We start from the raw sequence: 23648 nt of genomic DNA, 5'->3' as shown, positions 1-23648 counted from the left end.
ATGAAAAAGTCCATGTTTCAAGATTGTTGTTTTTTTGAATAAGGTCAGTGTGAGGTTCATGAATCATCAGGGAATACTGATTCAGGTTGATAACATTGTAAATAAGAAATGTTTTACACACCAAAATTTTAAGTTGGTATATTGCTTTGCAGTAAATAACATTATCAAAGCATTAAATTGATTACCAAAAATAGTGTTAATACTTTTATAAGTAACAGCATTTTCTTCTGAAGAAATACATTCTAAGTATATAACACAGGGATATTTCATATTTTTCAGTACTGCAAAGAATAGAAGCATTGACTGGGTGGAATTGAAAGCTAGGATCACCTCTTCCTAGATTTATTCTAAGTCTGCTTCTATTCAATATGTATGTAATATGTATATGTAGTGTTTTGGATCTTTGCGATCCAATATTTAGCGGGACCAGTGCAGGAGTTCACCCCAAGCTCATGTAACATTCTGCACATTTCATAAGCAATCTTATCAATCCCATTATCCAGATCAATGAATAATACGGGCACATCCTTGAAAAACTCCACTAGTTACTGCTCTCCAAATTAATATAAGGTCATTAATGCTGTCGTTATGGTTAGCCACCCAGTTTTGAATCTACCAGATTTCACTTTTAACAGTTTGTCATGAGAACATCATGTAGAAACCTGTCAGAAAATGAGCTAAATTGTTACTGAAAATGAGATAGATTATGTCAAAGTATCCTCTTTGTTCACTAAGGTAGTTACTTTGTTAAAGAAGGAGACAATATGTATCTCACATGATAATTTGGCAAAGCTATGCTGATTTTTAACAATCCTGACTTTGTGTTCAAGATACAAAAGGCCTTCTGTATTATCTACTCTTAACAGTTTTTCAAGGCATTAGTGGGGCCATTATCCTGTTAAAAAAATAGAAGCAATGTGTACTTCTACAGAGGTACTTGTTTGGACAGAAGGGCCACCTGCTTGCCCTACCAGTCTACTAGAAGTACTTTTGCCTGGAGAACAGTGATTGGCAGAGAACAAGGGAGTGGATGAGGTTATGCAGAAAGCTGCTTATTTCTAGGACATGAATTACAAGTAGTCCTCAATTTGGAACAAAATTATGCTCCGAAGTTTGGTCATACACTGGATTAATTATTAACTGGGTCACCATTTGACCTGACTCAATTTTATAACCACTTTTACAATGGCCATAAAGCAAGTCACCACGGTTCTTAAGCAAACCATGTGGTTATTAAGGGAATACAGCATATCCAATGGATGTTACAAAAAATATTGCAAATCATAGTTACGAGCTCTTTGGCAAAGAGCTCTGCCCTGCTTGGTGCTGAATCAATCTCACAGGGAGCTCTTTCACTCTTAAAATTTAGCTGAGTCCTGCACATGAGGGGAAGGGAATAACTCCTGTGTTGACAGGCTAAACCAAAGATCTAAGCCTCGTTCATGTTGCCCTGGAAAAGAGTTTTCTTCCACCTTCCTTCAGCAGGCAGCTCTTTTACATTATGAGTGGAAGGGAACTCCTTCCCAGGGCATGTGAATGGGACTTAAATCTGTCCAAGCCTCATTCAGCCTGCCCAGGGAAAAGAGTTTCTTTCCATGCACAGAGCAAAAGAGCTGCCTGACAAAGGAGGGCAAGCAGCTCTTTCATTCTGTCTGTTTAACAACCACAACTGGGAGAGCTGGGATTGCAGTCGTTGAGCAAAGTGGTCAGCATCTCATTTAATGACTGCTATGATTGTTAAGTGAGGACCATCTATACAAAGTTATTTGGCAATCTAATTGCTTTCAGTTTTGGTCTATGGTATCTATAATCTCTGATTATCTTTCAATAAGAAAGCCTGGTGGGAGTTGTAAGCAAAAGTATGAGAAGAAAATCAATTTGCATAGCACCACTATAGCATTTTTTCCTGAAAGCAATTTGTAGTAAAGCAGGCAGTTTTTTGTTAGTTTTATTAGCAGTCGAGAAGGCAAAACTATTTGATTGTTTGAAGTACATGTATGATTAATAAATATACTTTATCTAGTCTTCAGATAAAGATTTGAGAAGGTCCCTAGATAAGCAATCTACTGAGAGTGCAGGAGGAATTTATCAGTATGATAATTATGATGAAGTTGCTATGGACACAGAAAGTGAAACCAACTCACCTGGTAAGTGCTAATTTTTGCAGATTATGCTTTATTCCTAATAGTGCCATTTTTTTATATTTGCGTTCTATATGTAATTGATTAGTATTAGTTCCTGCATGCAATACTACTGAAGTGTTTTGTTGATTTAAATTAAAATTGAATGCCTCAACAATTTTGCACCTGCACCAAATACAAAAATATGAATAAGATAAGATAGTTTAGGAATGTCAAGCGAAGGTTTAAAAAAATGCTACAATGGTACTATTGTATCACATTTTGATTTCTTGGTAAAAGTAAAACATAGGTCTTTTTCTTTTTTTTCTAATAACAAACATTTTGAACCCCATATACTACTTAGCAGGAAACATAATTCGATACACAAATTTGGGAAAAAAGCATTTCTTTAGCTTAACTTGCCCTGAAGTGTTTTTATAAGGATATATTGATGGAGTTGTACAGTAAATGAAATAAAAGTATTCATTCAAGATTGAAGCCTCTCCATTCGGTTTTATCTTTGTTGGCAGTTTTATTTTTTCCATTGTTTTTCCCTCTGTTTGTTGTAGACAAGTTTGACATGGGGTGTCAAATTTGATTTCACTGAGGGCCGCATCAGGGTTGTGTTTGATCTCAGGGGGCCAGGGTGGGCATGGCCAGCATGACATCACTTGTGTTGGGGCGCCTGTGGCGGCCCAAGTACTCTGCCAGCAAAAATGGGCTCCTGGGCCTCATTTTTGGCCTCAATAGCCTCCTGCGGCCCTCTGCCAGCGAAAATGGAGATTGGGGAGCCCGCATGCACCCCACCGACCTTCATCTTCGCTGGTAGAGGGCTGCAGGAGGCTATCACGGCCTAAAATGGAGCCTGGGATGGCTGCGGGCGGCCTCCCTGAGCTCTGTTTTCGCTGGTAGAGGCACCAGTCCTTTGCTGTTTCCAGGGTGGCCCCGCTGGCCAGATCTAAGCACCCTGTGGGCCGGATCTGGCCCAGGGGCCTTGAGTTTGATACCCCTGTTGTAGACGATATATATTAAAATATATAACTATGCTATTCAGTATGTTTATGGGCAGTTTTGTTGTGAAAACAGCTTCTTAGTTTGATGTGTTCAGATACTATATTGTCTGTGGCACTGCTTGTGTGTGTCTTTCTCTTTCAATCCCTCAGTTTTATTCTGTTCAATTGGTTTTGTTTAAATTATGCCATAAACTATATTGTAGAGTTATTGTTCTTTTTTTAAAAAAATATTTTATTCAAAAGTTAAAATGCAAACTTGCAAAAAATAACAACTAAACAGGACAAAAAACAAAAATAAGGGCATAAAAATACACATATATTGTCTCTACCAGTTGAATACTGATAAATATATTACAACATTAGTTGTAATGTTGTATTGCTTTACATTAATAGTTTTCTCCCTTGCAAAACAGATCTATAATATATAAGCTTCCATAAATCTGTTTACCCAAACAGTTTGATCATCAATCTACTATAAAAAGACACAGCTAACAGATAACCCCACCAACAGAAACCCACTTCAGAATCCTCTGTTAACAATCCATTATTGTGTCTTACTAGCAGGAAGTCTGCAACGACTTCAATTTCAGCCTTAACCACTACATTGTCTCATAGATCTCTGATTTAGGTAATTCCATAGCATTTATTGTTCAAAAAGTCCATAAATTTTCTTAAGTCCAATTCATCAGTCCATTCTGTTATCTCTGAATTTTTTGGATTCATAGGCCTTTCAGTTTTTTCCACCAAGTCGGTAATTTTTCAGCAAAATTCCTTCTTCAACTCTGTCAGCAGCAAATCAATTTCTAATCCATCCAATTACAAATCTAATTCTGCTATTTCCTACATAATGTCTTCTTTAAGTTGATATATAATGGTTATTGTTTCATTAAGCTTTTTATCCAAATTTCCAAAGAAACCTTGGAGATTAAAAAGCATTTTTTCCCCAAAGGTTTCCAAGGAAGCTTTTAATGTTTTCATTTTTAATGTCCAAAAAAACCATAGGGAATGCCTCTCAAGAACAGTGCTTTACACAACAAGCTGACTGCAAGAGAGATTGAGATAATTTTTCCCATAGCAGAAAATGAGTAAGAGAGACAAAGGGAAAAGTTTCTTGTCTCTTTGAGGTAAAAAAAAAAAAAAAAAAGAACCAGAGAAATATTCAGAAATAAAATACAGTAAACAGCAAAGTTCTTGTAAAAGCTGGTGAAATACAAATTCCTTACTATAACAGTCCAGTGTAAATCAAAGCATTTTCGTTATGGAAAAAGAAACCTTCAGGCCATCAATTTCCATGAAATGAAAGCGAAAGTGATTCATTTCACAACCACTAAGAAAAAATAAAAAATCACATAATCCGGCAAGGGTAAATGACACTTCAGCATTCAGTCAGATGTTTAACATTCAAAATGTAAGTCAAAAGCAAAACCAAATTCATAAAGTTATGTTAAAAGGAAAATGTTCTTAAAAATCCAAACAGCTGATAGGAAAAGGTAGAGACCCGATTCTTCGGCTGTTCTTTTCATGAATTGCAACCAACCAGGTTTCTCTTCACAGGTAAGTAGTACGATTGACCAAAAGTCATCTGGGGTCTTTCTTTCCTAGTTGCTACCATTCCAATCTAGGGAGCAAGTGCTGCCAAAGAGCCATTTTTGGCAGTGAAATCAACTCTTCATCAGCAGGAGAAAAGTAGTCCCATCCCCCTCATTTTTGGAGGATCTCCACTATATTGTTGTGTTATTATGGAACAGATTTAAGATTCACTTTTAAAATTTCTTTTTGCTTGATTTGTGCAGATAGATGGACAGACAGATAGTCTCCCCCCCCCCCTCCTTGGAAATGTAACTGAAGAATTACAGCAAGAATCTGAATAATGCACATGTAAAAATAATTCTTAATTGAATCCTGGTATCTTCTTTTTATTCAATTAATGAAATAAGCTTGGAATTTAAATTGTGACATTTATTTTGGATAGTTATAATTTTCTTTCTTCCATCGTGGCATGATTTAAAGTATATGACTAGAGTAAGTACTGTTAAGTAGCGATCCCCAACCTTTTCGGCTCCGTGGACCAGCGGCAGAAGGAGAAGTGGGGATGGTTTCACATATGCCCACTGCTTACGCAATTGGAGCTTTGCACATTTGCCTTCCACTTGCATAGCCTGGTACTGGGCCACAGACCGGGAGTTGGGGATCCCTGCTATAAAGGTATTCCTTTAAATAAATGGTAGTTTGTAGTAACAATAGTTTTTTCTGATAAATATTTTTTAGCATCTTCTCCAGTACAGCCTCCTTATTTTGAATGTCCTGCTGGATATTTTCCTCCTGCTATTCAACAAATCTCACTGACCCTTACACCACAGATTTCAGTAAGTGATAATACAAGATGAAATTTTTGAAGTAGAAAAATCTGAGAATACATTTTTATGCTTCCTACATGCAATTATGGAAGTTCTTTGTGTATCATTTTTTTGCATTGGTATGTTCATTTTGGCCATCTTGAGAATTCTCTTTTAAAGTACCTATTATAATAGGTGTTCTGAAACAGCTTGTCTGTTCTCTCCTAATCATTGGTATTGTATAATAAAAGTTGTGCTAGAAAAACTTGATAAAACTATGTAACTAATAATTGTTTGGCATTGGTTTTGTATCCGCATACGCTAAGTGATCAGCATTCCAATTTGCAACACTTCAAGATCACATTTGCTAAAATTCTATAAGAAAATGGCAGACTTTTTGCAATATAATTCCCCCTTCCCTTTCTTTATACATAAGGTATTTTAGACCAACTACTTCAAGGACTCAAATTGTCTAATAGTTGAAACAAAACAAATTGAAAAGCATAGCTACTATAAAATGGCCTTATGCTGAAGATTAACTGCATTCCTTACTTTGGGAGTACTTTGGCTGTCTAAAGGCAGCTACAATTGAAGGAATCTTTCACTTAATACAAGATGGGAATACTTGGTCTACCTTGGAAACCACACAGTGCTCTCTTGAGAATATCTGGGCACCAAACTGTGTAACCCTTAAAAGGGATCACCATTTTAATAGGGAACTAGAAGCAAATCGATAATCATTACAGCCCCCACCCCAATATCAGTGTAACAGTTCTATCTCTACTATCCCTAGTTAGTGGATAGGGCAACTACTGAATCTTCAAAGACAACTCCATCTAGATGTCTTAAAGCAATTCATCTGTGAGGTGACAAGAACATAGTACTGGAGAATCTTGAGTAGCAATAACATGTATTTTTTTCTTTAAATTTGTTTTAGACTCTACCGTCAATTAGCCAATTGTACATGGAGGGTATTTCAACTGTCACTCTGGACCCTCCACCACCTCTTCCTCCTCTTCCACCTGAAGAACCTGAACAACCCCCAAAACCTCCATTTGCAGATGAGGAGGAGGAAGAAGAAATGTTACTGCGGGAAGAGCTACTTAAATCTTTAGCTAACAAACGAGCTTTCAAACCAGAGGTATTTAATAGGTTTTTAATACTGCCACTAGATGGCAGCCCTAGTACATTTTATTTAGAATGTGTTTTGCTATTTTGTTTTGTTTGGGGAAAAGTAGGATGTATGGTAGAAATCGGATAAGATGAGTTATTTAGAATTTTAAAGATTCTTCTGCCTTTCAGCTATTTACTAAGGATTTAAAATAACTGCTATAAACTCTAGTAAAATCAAAGTGGGAGCTTTAGATTCAAATTGGGTGTAAGAATGGATCTATGGATAAAGATTACCAGTAAAGGAGAATATTTGTACTTCAGTTGAAATGAAGGGTCCTTGGTGCTCTCTGAGCTTGGTTGTTTTCTTGTAGACATTTCATTACCCAAACTAAGTAATGTCATCAATGCTAGACTAGCTAGGAAGAAAAATGGTTAGTCTACAGTAGTGGCCAAAATTGTGGAAACCTTTTGGGAAAAGTGTATTTTCTAAAACTAGCTAATAACACCACTTTTTTTTTGGAGTACCATAAAATTATATCAATGGAAATATAATTTCCATTGCAATAACTTTTATGAAGGATTTGCTATTAGAGTAGCAGTTACAGTGTAAAGAAGAAAAGTGAAAAAATGAGATATACAAAAATTATCACTATAGAAAAATTGAGATACACAAAAATTATCACCATGTCAGTTAATAGTTGGGTAACCTTTAGCATGAATTATGGCGTTACAACGTCTTCCCATGGAGTGAACCAAGTCTTTTAGTTCTGCAGCTGTTATAATGTGAAACCAAGATTGATTGAATGATTGCTTCTATTAACTGGGTTTTATTGTTGGGTTGCTTCTGACTAACACGTTTCTTTAGTCGGCGCCATAGATTTTCAATTGGGTTAAGGTCTGGACTATTCCCAGGCCATTTCAGCAGTGGAATATGATTACCTTGAAATTCCCAAGAAAAGTGGTTTTATTAGCCATCAAACCTCAAAAATCACTTTCCCCAAAAGGTTTCCACAATTTTGGCCACTACTGTAGCATTGATGACGTTAATGGTAGTTTGGGTAATGAAATAACCTGCAAGAAAACAACCAAATTCAGAGAGCACCAAGGCCCCACTTAAGGACTAACAAGAATGAAATTCAGCTAGTATTGTCCATCCTGGAAAGAGACCTGTGAAGTGGGATGATTGTTGTAGTTTGCAGATTTTACAATGTACTTATAACTTTTTTTTAACTGTTGGAAAATCCAGTGCATTTCTTTAAAAATAGTATTCGATATGTTGCTACTGTTTCTGCATTGACTACAGTGAATATATTGTGTGATCACATGCTGATTTTGGGTGGTATTATCTCTTCAAAGAGTTCAGGGCTGCTGTAAATAGGCACCAAAATTTATTTTTTTAAAACAGTAGAAATTTTTTGCTCATTTCTTAAAGCCTGTAAGATAAATACAATTTTTGTACATCCCCATAAAGTGCTTTTTAAAAAATAGTTGGATATTTGTTGAATCAGATTCCTAATTGTTTGAAAAGACACTATATTGAATCTAGCAGGATTGAATAATGTGGGGGATTTTGGTGAATATCTGATTTTAGTCATAGGGCAGACATTATCAAAGTTAATGGGTAATGAAAGATAAGTTTCCAACTTTTAAATAATTACACAATACTTTACACATATTGATATACCGAGAAACCTATAATGTGTTTGAATAGTTTATTGATTTAAATATATAGTTTTAATACAATATTTAAGTGTTGTAATTTTTTTTTTTTTTTAGGAAAACTCGAATAATGACAGTCCACCTTCTCCACCTTTTCCCAATAATTCTCATTCTGTGCCAAGAAGCAATCTTTCAGCAGTCAGTATTAACACTGTGTGTCAACCTCGTATAAAGAACACAAAAATTATTAGAGTACCAAGGCCCCCCCGAACAGTTATTGCGGTAATAAAAATTTAAAAAATTTCTTCATATTTTAAAGTGTCTTATAAATTGTCATATGAGGAAAGTGGCTAAAATTGAGTATTTTGTTTTTTCTGTTTTCAACTGATAATATAAGGAGGCTGAGGAAATGCTGATTTCAGATTTGTATAGTAAGAATTAAAGTCAACATAAAGTCAGCTGTAAAAAAGGTAGTGGTTAACATGCTCTTCTAACAAATAGAAGTTCAGTGTAGATTTAAAAATCAAATAATAGTAGATTTTTCTGGTATCTTCAGTCAAAGTTGTTATATTCTTTGACTGGTAATTTTATTTCTGCAGCTTCCAAAGCACAAGTCAGTTGTTGTTACATTGAATGATTCAGATGACAGTGAATCAGATGCAGAACAACCTAACTCTACTAGTAATGAATTTGGAGGACTGGAATCTATGATCAAAGAAGCTAGAAGAACTGTGGAGGTAACTGGATGAGTGCTGCCATGTATGCCTTACATTTCTTTGAAGAAAACACATTTCTTACTCTGTGCCTGTCTTTCATGATAGGATAGTTTTTTATTAAAAGAAATATTGTAAAATAGCTCTTCCTCTGAGCCTGTAAGTAGAGCAAGCAATTTCAGAATCTTCTTCTGGGGAAAAGTCACTATGAAGTTCTGGTTCTGCTTTCTGAAAAGCATTAAGTTTTAAAAACTATTTTAAAAGCCAGAATTGGCCCTTTTCATGTACTTATATATTTTTCTGTTTTACTATTTGCTTTCATGGTTCTGTGTTGTAGATTATGGTAGTTGGATGGTTTTTATGATTCTTTACTGGGAATGTGAAAATTCCTTGAAGAGGAAATAGAACTTTCAGTTTCCTTCTGGTTCATGCCATATTTGGAGCAATTTTCAGAATTGTATCTTACAAACTTAAAGATCTCTGAGATGTTCTGGCGATTATCTGTTTGAAACAGACAGTTTTGGAATTGGACCATTCCTTAGAATGGCACAAGCTGGAAAAAGATTTGGCATGGTAGGAGAGAATAAAGCATTTAAAGTTTTTCAGAACATACTTTTGGAAAGGAGCCCTGAAATATTATTGGACCCTTCCTCAGTTTTAAGTTAGTGCTACCTTGCTGTCCTCTTGTCTTCTAAATCCTTATTCACAAGCATAAATGTTGGAAGTCTAACTACTAGAATTTCCAGGAAGTACAGCTGAAGGGAAATTCTGTATATAGACCTGAAAAAGCTATACCATATAAAAATGAATTCAAATTAACTTTTCTTCTGAACTTCTAATACTATATTTAGGTTCCTTTCTTGGGTCTTTTTGTTGCAGGCATCGAAACCCAAAGCACCTTTAAAGTCAGAAAAAGAAAATAATCCTGTGAGAACTCCTGAGGCTTTACCAGAAGATAAAAAAATAGAGTATAGACTTCTAAAAGAAGAGATTGCCAGGTATATTTAATATACTGTATGATAATGTATGTCTGTAAGCTACATAAAGTTGCCTCTGGTGAGATGGGTAGCATACAAGACAGACAGACAGACAGACAGACAGACAGACAGACAGACAGACAGATGCCATAGCAAATAAGAAAACAAATTATTGTTTAAAGTAACCGAGTTATTTCCCTTCTTGTTTGAACAGATTCATTTGGTCATTTTAGTTTAGTTTAAGTTCTGCTAATTGGGTTTAACTTATTTTTCAGAGATTGTTCTATTTTCTCTTGATATTTTTTCTAATTTCCTAATTTCTGTAATTTGAAACATTTAAAAAATGGTTTTCCAATCTTTTTAGTCGGGAGAAGCAACGCTTGATAATAGCTGAACCTTTGAAGGCAAGTTCATCTCCAGTAAACTCTGATGTTGAAATTGATGGAGTTGGAAGGATAGCCATGGTAACGAAGCAAGTTACAGATGCAGAGGCAAAACTCAAAAAGCACAAGTAAGTCTTTTCCCTGGGATGTCTTCTCTATGGATTGTAGTTTTATGGGAGAAAATGGTTAATCTTTTATATTTTGATGGTTATTACACTGTTTGTATCCTGTCGGTATTATTTTTATAATAACTCAAGGCATTGAACCTATCCAACATACCTTCCTCCCCCTAATTTCCCCACAACAACCACCCTGTGAGGTGAGTTGGGCTAAGAGAGAGTGACTGGCCCAAAGTCACCCAGCTGGCTTTCATGGCTAAGGCAGGATTTGTACTTTATTCACAGTTCCACTTTCTACCCTGATGTCTTAACAAGTAGTCAAAACTGGCTCTAAAATGTCCATCATCTGTCCAGATGCTCATAACATGTTTCTGGTTAATCTAAATACATTCTTTTTAACTTAACTTGCAATTTGAGACTTTCATATATTTTTCATTCTAATTGGAGTTGTGGAGGTAAAGACTGGTAGGACTCATGGACAACCCCTACGTTTTGATTGCATATTTCAGCAAAAGAGTGGATGAAAAATCTTCCAGGGCCTTTTTATTCCTCTAAATTAAAAAGAGGATCCTGGAATGTCTTCTTTGGAGGCTGGTCCAGTGGGCAGTTATTAGGAAGTTGGAAGGTTCTTTCTTCCTTAATTCGTTGGACCAGCTGGCCTTGGCTGGTCTTTATGCAAGACTTACTTAAAAGCAAGGAAAAAATTGGAAAAGAAAAATGTGATTTTATTAACAGAAATTGGTGTTGTAACCCCAGCAGATGAGATTCCTAATGGAAAGGAGGAAGAGCAGTGTAGCTGGAGTGAATGGTCTGATGATCTACTCAGTTGGAAATCTATACAATAGTAATACTCTGTAAAATGCCATCTACACGTGTTACTGCTAACCTAGTATATCTCTCTAATGAGAAAGGAGTTAAGTTTACTGCAACTTTTGGAAATAAGTTTGTTTATATAGTTGCTATCAATGCACTGTCTGCTTGTATGTTTTGTTATTTTTAAATTAGAAAATATGTGACTCTTAACAATTTATGAGAAACTGAATATTCCAACTTCCAACAGCTGCTTTATAACAGAATAACTGTTGGAAGGGACCTTGGAGGTCTATTTGTATTGTTATAATAATTTTAATTTTAAAAATGGCAATACGTTTTCATGTGTACATTCATACATTCCACACACAAATGTACTTTTGGATATTTTATTTTAAGTACTGTTTGACACTAAATACGTTTGACATTTTATGATCAGTATTATTAATTTATTGATATAACTTAAGTGTTGAAAAGCTGAGGAATTATGTAAACACATTTGAGAGTTCTTTTCTATAACACAATTTCCTGCTAAATAGGATATGATAAAGAGAGTTTCATTATGCTCCACATATATTTTTTGTAGTAATACTCCCTTCCCCCCCTAAAAAAACACTAGCTCATTTGGGGAGAATTGTGACACATATCAATCAACTTTTGCTAACTTAGACACAAATTTTATACTGCAGTGTTGATTCTGAAGTTGGATGGCCAATAAATTTAAATAAATAAATTGCAATATATTAGTGTGCCATTTCTTTATAATTTTCAAAGATTTCCCTCCTTAATTTATTGTTTTATTATTCTGTTAAACATAGTCTGCTGATTGAAAGAAAATGTATCAAAATCATGAAAATATGTGGTAGACTTCAGTTGCTTTTGATGGTTCTGATAATATAGAGCTTTTATATAGAATGTAACTGTTCTCTTTAGACTTCTCTTGATGAAGGATGAATCTGTGTTAAAACATCTTCTACAGCAAGAGGCAAAGAAGAAAGAATCAGTTCGTCTTGCTGAAAGCAAAATTGCTAAACTTAATGAGCAGCTGCAAGCAACAGAAAAAGTACTAAATGCTAATAAGATATTTTTAAAAAAACTTCAAGAACAGGTAAGTATGTAGTAGAAGTATGTAGTAGTGTTTTAAAGAGTTGCTCATCTTATGAGATGTGTTTAAGAGTCTTTAAAATTTAATTTAAAAAATTTGGTTGGAATATAGAATTTATTGAAGAATGTTTAAATGCTTCAGATTCACAGAGTACAGCAACGAGTAACAGTTAAGAAAGCATTGGCATTAAAATATGGAGAAGAACTTGCTCGAGCCAAAGCCCTGGCTAGCAAAGAAATCGGAAAACGAAAACTTGAACATAGTCATTTTGGAGTAAGTTTGTTCCTCAAATTTAAGAATTATTGTTCTGAAATAGTCATTACTGTTCTAGGCTTCTAGGCTGGAAGTCAGAAAACAAGATGAAACATGAATGAAAATTAATTTACAAATATAATTAGAAAACAAATTTAGATGTAAGTGAAAAACTGAAAGGAATATTGCAATTTGAATATTGGCTATTGTGATCCCATGAACCCCTCAACTTTTCTTTAATTTTTGAGGATTTGAGCTTATTTTGCAGTTAAGGCATATCTCTATAGTATGCTTTAAAAATACACATGGCTACTACTATCCTTAGGACTGAGACAAGAACTGAGGGGTTGCATCTAGTATCAAAACATGTTTCAGACCCAATACAGCTCAATAATTAGCAGGGACAGAGCTATTTGATGCTCAGAATACAGCAGGTAGCGGAGGCCAAAAAGTATTTGTCTGCCATTCCTGCCTGAATAAATCGAAAGAAAAAGAAAGGAAGTTGTAGTACGCCAATGAATGTTGGAGGTTTGTAGTAAGCAAAATGCTACTTTTTCCTCTCTCCTTTTTATCTTTCCTCCAACATCTTCATAGCATAATGAAAGAAACAGAGACTTGGGTCTATGCTTGCTAGCCATTTGGTACATGTTCTGAAAACCTGATAGGCTCAAACTAACTACAAAATCTTTCTCATATGACTGGGGTGAAGAGCAGTCTGAGAGAGGCCAAATGAGCACTTGTAATCAGTAAAACACTGGATCATTGTAAATATACTTATTCTAGAATGGTTGAGTTGAACTTTTGTAAATATGCCAAAATGTTGCACTTTTCTGCTGAACATATAAATTCTCCCTAAAAAATAATAATGATGAAGTTTGTCAAATGTTGTGTTTCTAATTTATCTTGCCCATAATTGAGTTCATGAGAGCGATAGATCTCTGCTTCTTTGCAGCCAAACAAAACATTGAAACTCGAGAAATCACCTTCATCAAGTCCAAAGAAGCATTCTGCAGAATTGATTGCACAGGAGAAAAAAAGGCTGCAACAATTGCAACATGAGTATGCCCTGAAAATTCAGCAACTAAAAGAGGCCCATGCATACCAGAGTAAGGATCGGCTAACTATTGTCCCTTCTGTAGAAGAAGAATCTGAATTTGCACTACCTCAGCCTTCCCTTCATGATCTTACACAAGATAAATTGAGCTTGGATATTGAAGAGAATTGCTTTGATGATGAAATTTCATCCAATTGTAGTAGAGAACGAAGAAGGTCTTTCAGAGAATCAAATTCTTTTACTAAACCTAATTTTAAACATGTAGACACTCCCAAGCAAGAAGCTGCAAACAAACTTTCTAAAAAGACATTAGAACAACCTGAGCTTTTTTTGGGGCTGAATATTGATGAACTAAAAAATCTTTATGTGAAAGCTGATGGTTTGAAAGAAGTCTTGGAAAAAAATGCACCATTCATGATTTCTATTGAAGAAAACTCTTGTGGTCAAGTAAGTTATATATTAAATAATAGAAAATTGATGGCTTGAACTTATAGTTAATAATGCTTAGAATAAGAGTTAGGCTAGTATTCATTAGCTTTCTTACTTGATTACTATTGTTCTTGAAAAAGTAGGAAGATTCTAGTCTTAGTTCCAATGCATTACATTTTTAATTACTATGGTGTGAATCTTCATATAGTGTTTCAACATATCCACACATATACTCTTTCCTAGGAAGTAACAGTGGATATAGACCAATTCACAGCTCCAAATAAACAAACAGAAGGAAAGCCATACCCATTTGGACCATATCATAGTCCTCTTCTTGTTTTTAAATCTTACAGGTATGAACATGGAGTTGTTAAAATTGTTTGCCACCAATGGGATACTGTAATAGGGTTGTTTTAGAACATACATGGGAATGTCTAATGTAATCAGAAAATGTCCTATTGTCAAAGTAGATATAAATATGTGTTGTCTTAGAAGCAACTGGGTTATACTGGAAAAATGTAACTCAACTGCACTGTGAGTACAGGGATTGGGGAAGGATAGAGAGTACAGGTAGTCCTCAACTTACAGTCGTGATGGAGCCTGTCAATTACTGTCATAAAAGTGGCTCATCATGTGAACAATCCTATGAGCCATGGTGGTGCAGTGGTTAGAATGCAGTACTGCAGGCTACTTCTGCTGACTGCCAGTTGCCTGCAATTTGGCAGTTCAAATCTCACCAGGCTCAAGGTTGACTCAACCTTCCATCCTTCCGAGATGGGTAAAATGAGAACCCAAATTGTTGGGGGCAATATGCTGACTCTGTAAAACCGCTTAGAGAGGGCTGTAAAGCGGTATATAAGTCTAAGTGCTATTGCTATTTTATGACTATTTTTTGCAGCGGTTGGAAAGCAAATGCAGCAATCATAAAGCAAATGCCATGATTGTAAAATGAATGCCATAGTCGGAAAGCAAACTCATTGTTCACTATTGGGAGGTTTTACAGAAACCCAGAATGGAACTAAATACTGTTTTTCGGGGGAGGGCGGGAGTAAATCATGGTCATCTGACTGCAAGATGCTGCAAACAACTGTAAATGTGGGCCAGTTTCCAAATGCGCAAAATATAGTTATCTGATTGTGGGGAGGGGCAGCTGTTGGAATTTGGTACCCTATTGGGGAGCTCTGATGTAACTTCAAATGGTAGCTAAGTAATTGATGGTCAGTGAAGGACTACCTCCGTTTATTTAAAATTCCTACTATTTTGAGGTTGGAAATAAAGTTTATAAGGACAGACAGATGCTGAGTTTCTTGTAATGGTCTCTTCTAAAATCAGTGGGAGATGGACATTTTAAACAGACGGGATATATTTGCTCTGTATTTAAAAAAAAAAAGTAGATGGCTGTCTTGAGTTAGCCAAAAGTAAGTAGTGTGATACTTACCTAAATATCCCATACACTTACTCTGACCTTGCTCTGTCTCTATTCTCATCCATTCACACATAGTCACTAGTTTGACATTGTTTTTTCTATTCATTTTTCATATAATTTTAAATGTAGTAGTCTCTCTTTTCATATAAATATACTAAAGTTTCTCTGTCTCCTTGCTTTTTTTGGGGGGGGGGGGAACTTAGACTTTAAAAAACCATCTCCAGTGAAAACATTGGATTATACCGTTTAGATAAAAATATTATTGAGTATCAATTTTGATAATGGTTATAATCCCAGCTAATCTACTGTTAACGGGTTCTGTGCATAAGAACAATTGATCTTCCTTTTGGACTGAATAAGAAACAATATTTTGGGTATCTGACTATGATTACAGTTATCTTTGATTTGAATGCAGTTTAGTACCTTTCCCATTTTTGCTTTAAAAAATTATTTGCTTGATGACAAATATTTGATTTTACTTATGTTTTTTAGGTTTAGTCCTTATTTTAGAACAAAAGAAAAACTTTACCTCAGCTCAGTATCCTACAGCAATAAGATTGAACCCAAACAGTGTTTTTGCCGTTTTGATTTAACAGGCACATGCAATGATGACGATTGCCAATGGTGAGTTATTTTGTATCTTAAATTAAGTGATTTGTATTGCAGATTATTGCCTGTAGAGTTGAAATGAATTTGTCATTGTCAGACTGTGAGCATAAGCAATTTTAAGAATCATTAAATATGGTGACATATTCTTTAAAAAAATCATGCTTGTTTTCCTTTTGTGCCTGTAAAATTAACTTGAAGAATGTACATTCATACTTAAAAGATCCCCCCCCCTCTCTCTCTCTCTCTGTGTGTGTGTGTGTGTGTGTGTGTGTGTGTGTGTGTGTCTATCTACCTACCTACCTACCTACCTATCTAAATACATCACACATATACATAGATGAGGTATATATAATATATACACAAGAACTGGGGTCCCAATCAGGGCAATCCATGTTGGAGGTATTAAGTTGATTAAGAGAAGATTCTCCCACCATCCTGCTGTATATTCTGCTTTCCTTAGCTAAATTTAATAGTAATATTTTTATTTCAATGTTTTATATTGCAGCTTTTAACTTATTAATGTAAGTGTCCTAGAGTTGCTTGATGGTGAGATGGATAGCAAATAAATGTAATCAACCAATCAAATAAAATATGATTTATATAAAGAGAATAAGAGAAGCAGTCAAGATTTCAAATTCATCCATAATACAACTCTCCAGGCTTATAATGTTTAAACAATGTTTAACAAAGTTCTGTAGAAATGACTCTCATGTTCATATATGAATATGTTTGTATTTGAAACACCTTTTATAGAAAATTGATTGAGGCATAAGAAGTCTTATAGACAAAAAATTGTACAGTTAGTCCTTGACTTAGCACCACAACAGATACCAGAATTTCTGTTGCTGATCAATCTGCTTGTTAAGTGAGTCGTGTCTAGTTTTACAGCTTTTTTGCCATGTTTGTTAAGGAAATCATTGCAATTATTAAGTGAACCATAAGGTCAATAAGTGATCTGGCTTCTGCTCATTGATTTTGCTTGTTGGAAGCTGGCTAGGAAGGTCTCAAGTAGCGATCACATAACCCCAGGGCACTGCAACCATAAATTTATGCCAATTGCCAAGCACCTGAACATTGATCACATGACCATGGGGATGCTGTAATGATTGTAAGTGCAAGGAATGGTTGCAAGTCACTTTTTTCAGTGCTATTATCACTTAGAATAGTCACTAAATGAATGATTGTAAATCGAGGATTACCTATTCTATATTTTTACTAAATGATACTAAAAGTTACATTTGGTTTGTGATGGAGCATGTTGGGAATCATTAGTGCTCATTTTATTGAAGAATTCGTGTTTTATGTGTTGAAGTCCATTTTGTTCACTGGATTTATTTTTGGCTTATTAAGGTAATCCATACAGCTGGATTGTCAAAAAAAATCCATCTGGCTGTAAAAAAATCCTATCAGAATGTCATTTTTAATGTTGAATGCCTCACAATAGATTAATATAGCTGAGTATTTAAGGCACCCTGTTATTAAAAGCTGGTTATTAAGGCCAGCTGCCTGCAATTACTGCAGGGTTCGAATCTCGCCAAGGCTCAAGGTTAATCAAAGTCATCCTTTCTAAGGTAGGTTAAATGAGGACCCAGTTTGTGGGGGCAATAAGCTGACTTTGTATAAATATACAAAAGTATGAAGGCTATTGCTTAACGCATTGTAAGCCGCCCTGAGTCTCCGGAGAAGGGCGGCATATAAATCAAATTAAAAAAAAAAAAATGTTCACATATTGTGATCCTGTGTTCACAATATTTTCTTCTTATGTTTTGTAAAAAGTATATTATTTACTTTTAGGCAACACATGAAAGACTGCACTCTTAGCAGGAGACAACTATTTGAGGATATTATTTCATACAATTTAGGTTTGATAGGCTGTTCAGATAAAAGTACTGATGAGGAGATAAGTACCGCAACAGGTATGTGCATATTAGTATATCAATAAAGTTTTTCAGTTCTGTAATGTTACTTATTAAATCTGATCACAACAGTTTTTCCTTTACATGTAAAAAACAAATTGCTTTCTAATGATTCCAGTTTACTTTGTAATAAGATAATAAGAAAATATAAAACAACTTTCTGTTATACAGTATTAATTTTATGTAAGCTGTTATTTAGTATTGTGACTCACTGTGTTAAATATTAAGTTTATAAAAGTTACGTTTGCATTTGTTTTCATTGTAATAAGTTTCACCAATTTATTTTTTTTGTAGATTTCTTCCTAGGTGTGTGAATGTACTCTTGTAAAAAATTGATTGTAGTGTAAATCTTCAATATTGTCATCTTGTTTCAGAAAAATACATAGAAAAGCTGTTCGGGGTAAATAAAGATCGCATGGCGATGGATCAGATTGCTGTTCTTCTAGTTAGCAATATCAATGAAAGCAAGGGCCATAGTAAGTAACTTTTAACAATATCAATGGTTAAGTGTTTTAATGCATTTTGCATTTGCTTGAGGAGTTTCTTTTAAAAACCCACTGTTTTTCAAAACTTCCTTCTTTCTCTTTTCACTAACAGCCCCTCCATTTACAACCTGGAAAGAAGAAAGGAAATGGAGGGTAAAATACATGAAAAAAACACCAGACAGTGATAGTAGCAATGAAGAGGAACTATCTTCTGGCCCCATTAAATATGGTAATAACAGAAAACAGCAACCCAAAAATTATTTATAAAAATATTTATGCTTCACATAGTTTTTTTTGGTTTATGCTTAAATTTGTCTCATAATCATATATAAATGTTAATGTAAGAAGCAACTTGGAAGATCAAAATTTAGTCTTAACAAAAAATTGCTGATTCTAACTTGATGCAGCGAATACATAATTACTCAGAATGTTTTGTCTCAGTTACTTCAGTTCTGGCAGAATCCTTGTTGTATTAATGACAATTATTCAACAATTGTTAACATTCTCAGAAAAACAGAATAGTCAGATTTAGTCAGATTTATAGTAAAACAGACTAACTTTCCAAGAGTTAGTTCTCTTTGACTCTTTCATTTTCAAAGTAAAACAGTTTTCTGGGAAAACACATTTTTCAGGTTTTTTTACTACGGAATTTAAGTGTGCCTCTCCTCTGCAGCTCATTTTAATTTAGAAGGCAGGCCAGCCACTCATGCCAGCCTGCCTTGCTGAAATACAGGTAGTTCTTGACTTATGATTACAATTGAGCCCAAAATTTCTGTTGCTAAGTGAGACATTTGTTAAGTGAGTTTTGCCCCACTTTACAACCTTTCTTGCCACAGTTGTTAAGTGAATCATTGCTGTTGCTAAGTTAGTAACCTGGTTGTTAAGTGTCAATGGGACTTCCCCATTGACTTTGCATGTCAAAAGGTCACAAAAGCTGATCACAGGACCCCAGGACATTGCAACCATCATAAATATGAATTGATTGCCAAGCATCTGAATTTTGATCATGTGACCATGGGGATGCTGCAATGGTCATAAGTCACTTTTTTCAGTGGCGTTGTAACTTTGAATAGTCATTAAATGAACTGTTGTAAGTCAAGGACTACCTATAGTTGAAACTAAGAATAATTTCAAGCCTGGATATTATGATAGTCATGGGAAAAAATATTACTTTTATTTCTAGCTCCTCCAGTAGAAAACAAAATAAGTGTTCCTGCTCTGGATGCTGTTGTGACTCCAGATGATGTGAGGTATTTTACCAGTGAGACTGATGACATTTCAAACTTGGAAGCAAGTGTACTTGAGAATCCTTCTAATGTTCAGCTTTGGATCAAACTTGCCTATAAGTACCTGAATCAAAATGAAGGGTAGGTAATTCTTACTGTGCAGATCAGTCAGTTGCACTTTTGCTAAGTATCTTCTCACTTATGCTCCCTTAATGGCTTGTCAGTCTTTTGTGTTTACTTGCTCAAAAGACAAGTAAGCTATTGTTTAAAAGCAATTGAAAAACAATTTGCTGTATTGCTGTGTTATAAATCCAGTGTAAAGGTAATAAAATATTGATATATTCTAAGATAAAGTCTGTTTATTTTCAGCGCTTTGTAGTAGGAAGGTTTGTTTGCTATAAAAATGAATTACACAATTCAGTGGTTCAAAGGTTACATGGAAAGAAAATATTTCTCTTTTGCTTTTTTAAAAATTTATTTGGATAAAATAGGAAATATCTGTCTAAAAATGATGATAATTGAGGGACCACTTTCATGAGGAGACTTAATTTTTTTCAGAAAATAACTGGCAAATACTCTAAGAACATTAGCTGGCAGCAAATCTTAGTTGCAAATGCTGCAATACAAGAAAGTTTATGTCATGATAAATCTGTTAATTTAAGCTACTATAATTTTTTCAACAACATACCAAAATGGCTGCTTCTCTACAAATTGTTAAAGTATTTTCTTATTTCCCATTTGTTTTTACAAAGGTCATCTGCTGAATGCTTGGATTCAGCTTTAAATGTTTTGGCCCGAGCACTAGAAAATAACAAAGACAATTCTGAAATCTGGTGTCATTATCTCAAGCTGTTTTCAAAAAGAGGGCTTAAGGAAGAAGTTCAGGAAATGTGTGAGACAGCAGTGGAATATGCTCCTACTTATAAGATATGGTGGACAGTAAGTTATATTTTATTTATTTAAAACATTCATATATCCCTCCCCATCTTATACCAAGATCTGAGTATCTCCCAGTCAAGAATTAAAACAGCATAAAAACCACATTAAAATTATTAAAACCATAAGCATTAGAAATAAAAACTTGGCTGCCAAGTCAAACTTCCAACATGCAGTTACCTCTCTTGTCCCAGTGCTTGGGGGGAAAAGCCAGGTCTATGGTGCTTTTCAGAATGCTAAGAGACCTACCAAACTTCAGCGGAAGCATGTTCCATAGGGCAGGGGCTGCTGCAGAAAAGGCATACTTTCTATTCATAGGTTCTCCTGCTTGAGCAGGGGGCTGGACAGGAAGACCTCCAAGGTCCTTCCAGCTTGTTCTATTCTATTCTACTCCAAGGTGGCAATATTCTGATAGGACAGGTAGATGTCCTTGGGGAAAAGCGGTCCTGCAGATGTGCATGTAAAGTTACCATGGAGTATTTTTGAAATATATTGATATAGTTAACTGATACATGTTTAAGAACTCTTTAGTAAAAGTCCTTTAATTAGAATAAAAATATTTCCCCTATTAAAACATTTGCCATTACTTATTAGATTTTTTAAATATCTGATATGAAAATTTGGAAGCTGAAGAATTATAGTAAACACTCTGTTAATAACCTGATCCTGACACCTGATGGAAAAATCAAATGTTCTGAGTGTTTTGGAAGGCTAACAGGGTCAGGGTTTCCTGGAACTCAGAGAAGATGCTGTTTCGTAGGCCATGTGCCATGACAGAGGACTCGTGTTTCTGGGTCCCATTAAATGACACTATCGTGGAAGTACCCAGAGCATGCACACCCAGACATAGTTGGGGACAGAAAGTCTCAGAAATAACCTGAATAAATTTAAGAGCTTATTTTATCTTTTGAAATCTTGTGTAATTTTACTTTATAAGCCAAAGTGATTCTTCTGGTTAATAGTGAATGTTTTCTCCCAACTATTGTTCAGTTTCTAAATCTTGAAAACTCATATGATGGAAAGGATTATGTATGTGGAAGAATGCTACAATTCCTGATGAAAGCTCCAAAGAGTGAGGAGAATGTGAATATTTGGTCCTTTCACTTGCTGGAGATGTTACTGTATAGAGTTCACTTAAGTCTCTTTACTGGAAAGTATCAAAACGCCATTGCATTATTTCAGGTATATGCTTATATTATAATGTTATAATTTCATCCAAATAATTAAGAGTTTATTGATAGTTTGACATATCTTGCAGAGGCTAGTGCCGTGACGGCGAACCTATGGCACGCATGCCCAAAATGGCACGCGGAGCATGTCACCTGGCAAGCACGGCGTCGCCCATTCCTCTTCTGGGTTTCTGGCGCACATGTGTGCATGATGATCAGCTGGCCTTTTTGCATGAGGCAGTGCGGGAAACTGGAAGAGCTGGTCTTCTGTTTTCCTGCGTGAGCATGCGCACTGGCCAGCTAATCGCCAGGTGCGCCAGAAACCCGGAAGAGTAACTGGCTGAAACCGGAAGTTCATTTTCAGGCGTGCGCATGTGCCCCAGGCAACTCCACTTCCTGTTTGTGGCTCAGACACATGCCCTTTCCAGCACTCGGTGCCAAAAAGGTTCACCATCACTGGGCTGGTGCATGCTCTGAATAATAATAATAATAAAAAAAAAATAAAAATAGAAAAAGTGAGCAGCAATGGGAACATTCTAATTTTTATCAAATAATGTGAAAAGAAAGAGGAATCCCTGTTTGTTCACCAGACATCTTTGATAACTATTGTATAATGTGAAAAAGTCACCAGAATGATGACTGGAAATCAAAATATTTTTAAAATAGACTTGTCTTATGTATAAAATGTATATCAGCTCTTTTTTTTCCTTTCTAGAAGATGAAATTACTTTCTATTACCATTGGCTTTATGCTTAATTGGTCCCTTTAAAATTATGGCAATAATGTAATAGTTCAGAATGCAAGGCAGGATCAAAAAATCAGTATACAGAAATTCCAGTTCTTATTCCTGTGGCTGTTGATTTTGTTCCATGAGCAAAATTACCCCACCCTCCCTCCCTCCCTCCCTCCTTCCTAAGATAAGTAAGTCTCACAAGTCAGCTTTTATTTATAGGGAGATCTGCATCATGGTTGAAATGATGCCTTTTGATCTGGGCAGTTCTTATCCTCTAAAAAGTCTAGATCTGAAAAAATGCTATTAGAACAGGGGTGTGAAGCTGGCGGCCCGTGGGCCGGATGCATCACACACAGGCCACACCCGCCCCAGCTCCGTGAAGGAAAAAGGCCACCCAAATATCACATGACGGCAACATGACACCGCGGGTTTGACACCCAAGCTTTAGAAGATCCAGTTTCGAGGTTTATGACTTGTAGAGCCATCTGTTCCAGGAGATTGAACCTTCCATGTGTTAAGGTTCAATCTCCTCCTTGATGAGACGACCTCTGAGGGAGGCATGGCATGTTTAAGCTTATATCTTTTTCTGTTCCACAGAATGCTCTGAAGTCAGCAAGTGATAAGATCATAGTGCAACATCTGACTGTAAGTGACCGTTGCTTAGCTTGGCTATCCTACATACATTTGATTGAATTTGGAAATCTTCCAGTTAAATTCTATGATCCTGCCAACAGCAACCCTTCAAAACTAATGAAAAAGGAGTCCTTTTTGATACCTTGGAAAACAATGGAAGATGTTAAAGCTAATCCTGATACTCTGTTAGCTTTGTTTGAAGGTAATTGGTTTAATTCTTAAAGTAATTCTTAATATGTATACTGTAATTATGATACAGTGTGCTATTACTAATTATCAAGGATCGATTTTAGTCCTTCATACATTAATTTAGAATAAATATATCTATCTTAGTGAGGCTTCTTTCTAAACAGGCAGAGATAACATTAATATTGTTCTAGAAAGCCATCACTGCAAACTGCCCCTTCTCTAGAAACACTCTGGGAATTGAAG

At 35.4% G+C, this 23648-nt stretch overlaps 1 protein-coding gene across 1 annotated transcript in view; it reads left to right on the top strand.

The window, feature by feature from the left end:
* Window positions 1-23648, top strand: part of ZFC3H1 (zinc finger C3H1-type containing) — a 43756-nt gene that overhangs the window by 7440 nt on the left and 12668 nt on the right. Inside the window, exons 6-24 of the mRNA XM_070948047.1 lie at window positions 2024-2147; window positions 5402-5499; window positions 6407-6610; window positions 8359-8523; window positions 8841-8978; window positions 9834-9952; window positions 10296-10442; window positions 12177-12351; window positions 12490-12621; window positions 13553-14101; window positions 14327-14436; window positions 16002-16133; window positions 17913-18034; window positions 18409-18510; window positions 18632-18748; window positions 19703-19886; window positions 20498-20684; window positions 21672-21863; window positions 23181-23418. Of these exons, the coding sequence (XP_070804148.1) occupies window positions 2024-2147; window positions 5402-5499; window positions 6407-6610; window positions 8359-8523; window positions 8841-8978; window positions 9834-9952; window positions 10296-10442; window positions 12177-12351; window positions 12490-12621; window positions 13553-14101; window positions 14327-14436; window positions 16002-16133; window positions 17913-18034; window positions 18409-18510; window positions 18632-18748; window positions 19703-19886; window positions 20498-20684; window positions 21672-21863; window positions 23181-23418 (3235 nt within the window). The remainder of the gene's footprint in view (window positions 1-2023; window positions 2148-5401; window positions 5500-6406; window positions 6611-8358; window positions 8524-8840; window positions 8979-9833; window positions 9953-10295; window positions 10443-12176; window positions 12352-12489; window positions 12622-13552; window positions 14102-14326; window positions 14437-16001; window positions 16134-17912; window positions 18035-18408; window positions 18511-18631; window positions 18749-19702; window positions 19887-20497; window positions 20685-21671; window positions 21864-23180; window positions 23419-23648) is intronic.

This window comes from Pituophis catenifer, unplaced genomic scaffold, assembly GCF_029215685.1.
Source record: "Pituophis catenifer annectens isolate HBS135680 unplaced genomic scaffold, rPitCat1.0.hap2 SCAF_7, whole genome shotgun sequence".
NCBI lineage: Eukaryota > Metazoa > Chordata > Lepidosauria > Squamata > Colubridae > Pituophis > Pituophis catenifer.
This window is presented reverse-complemented; position numbering and strand designations above follow the sequence as displayed.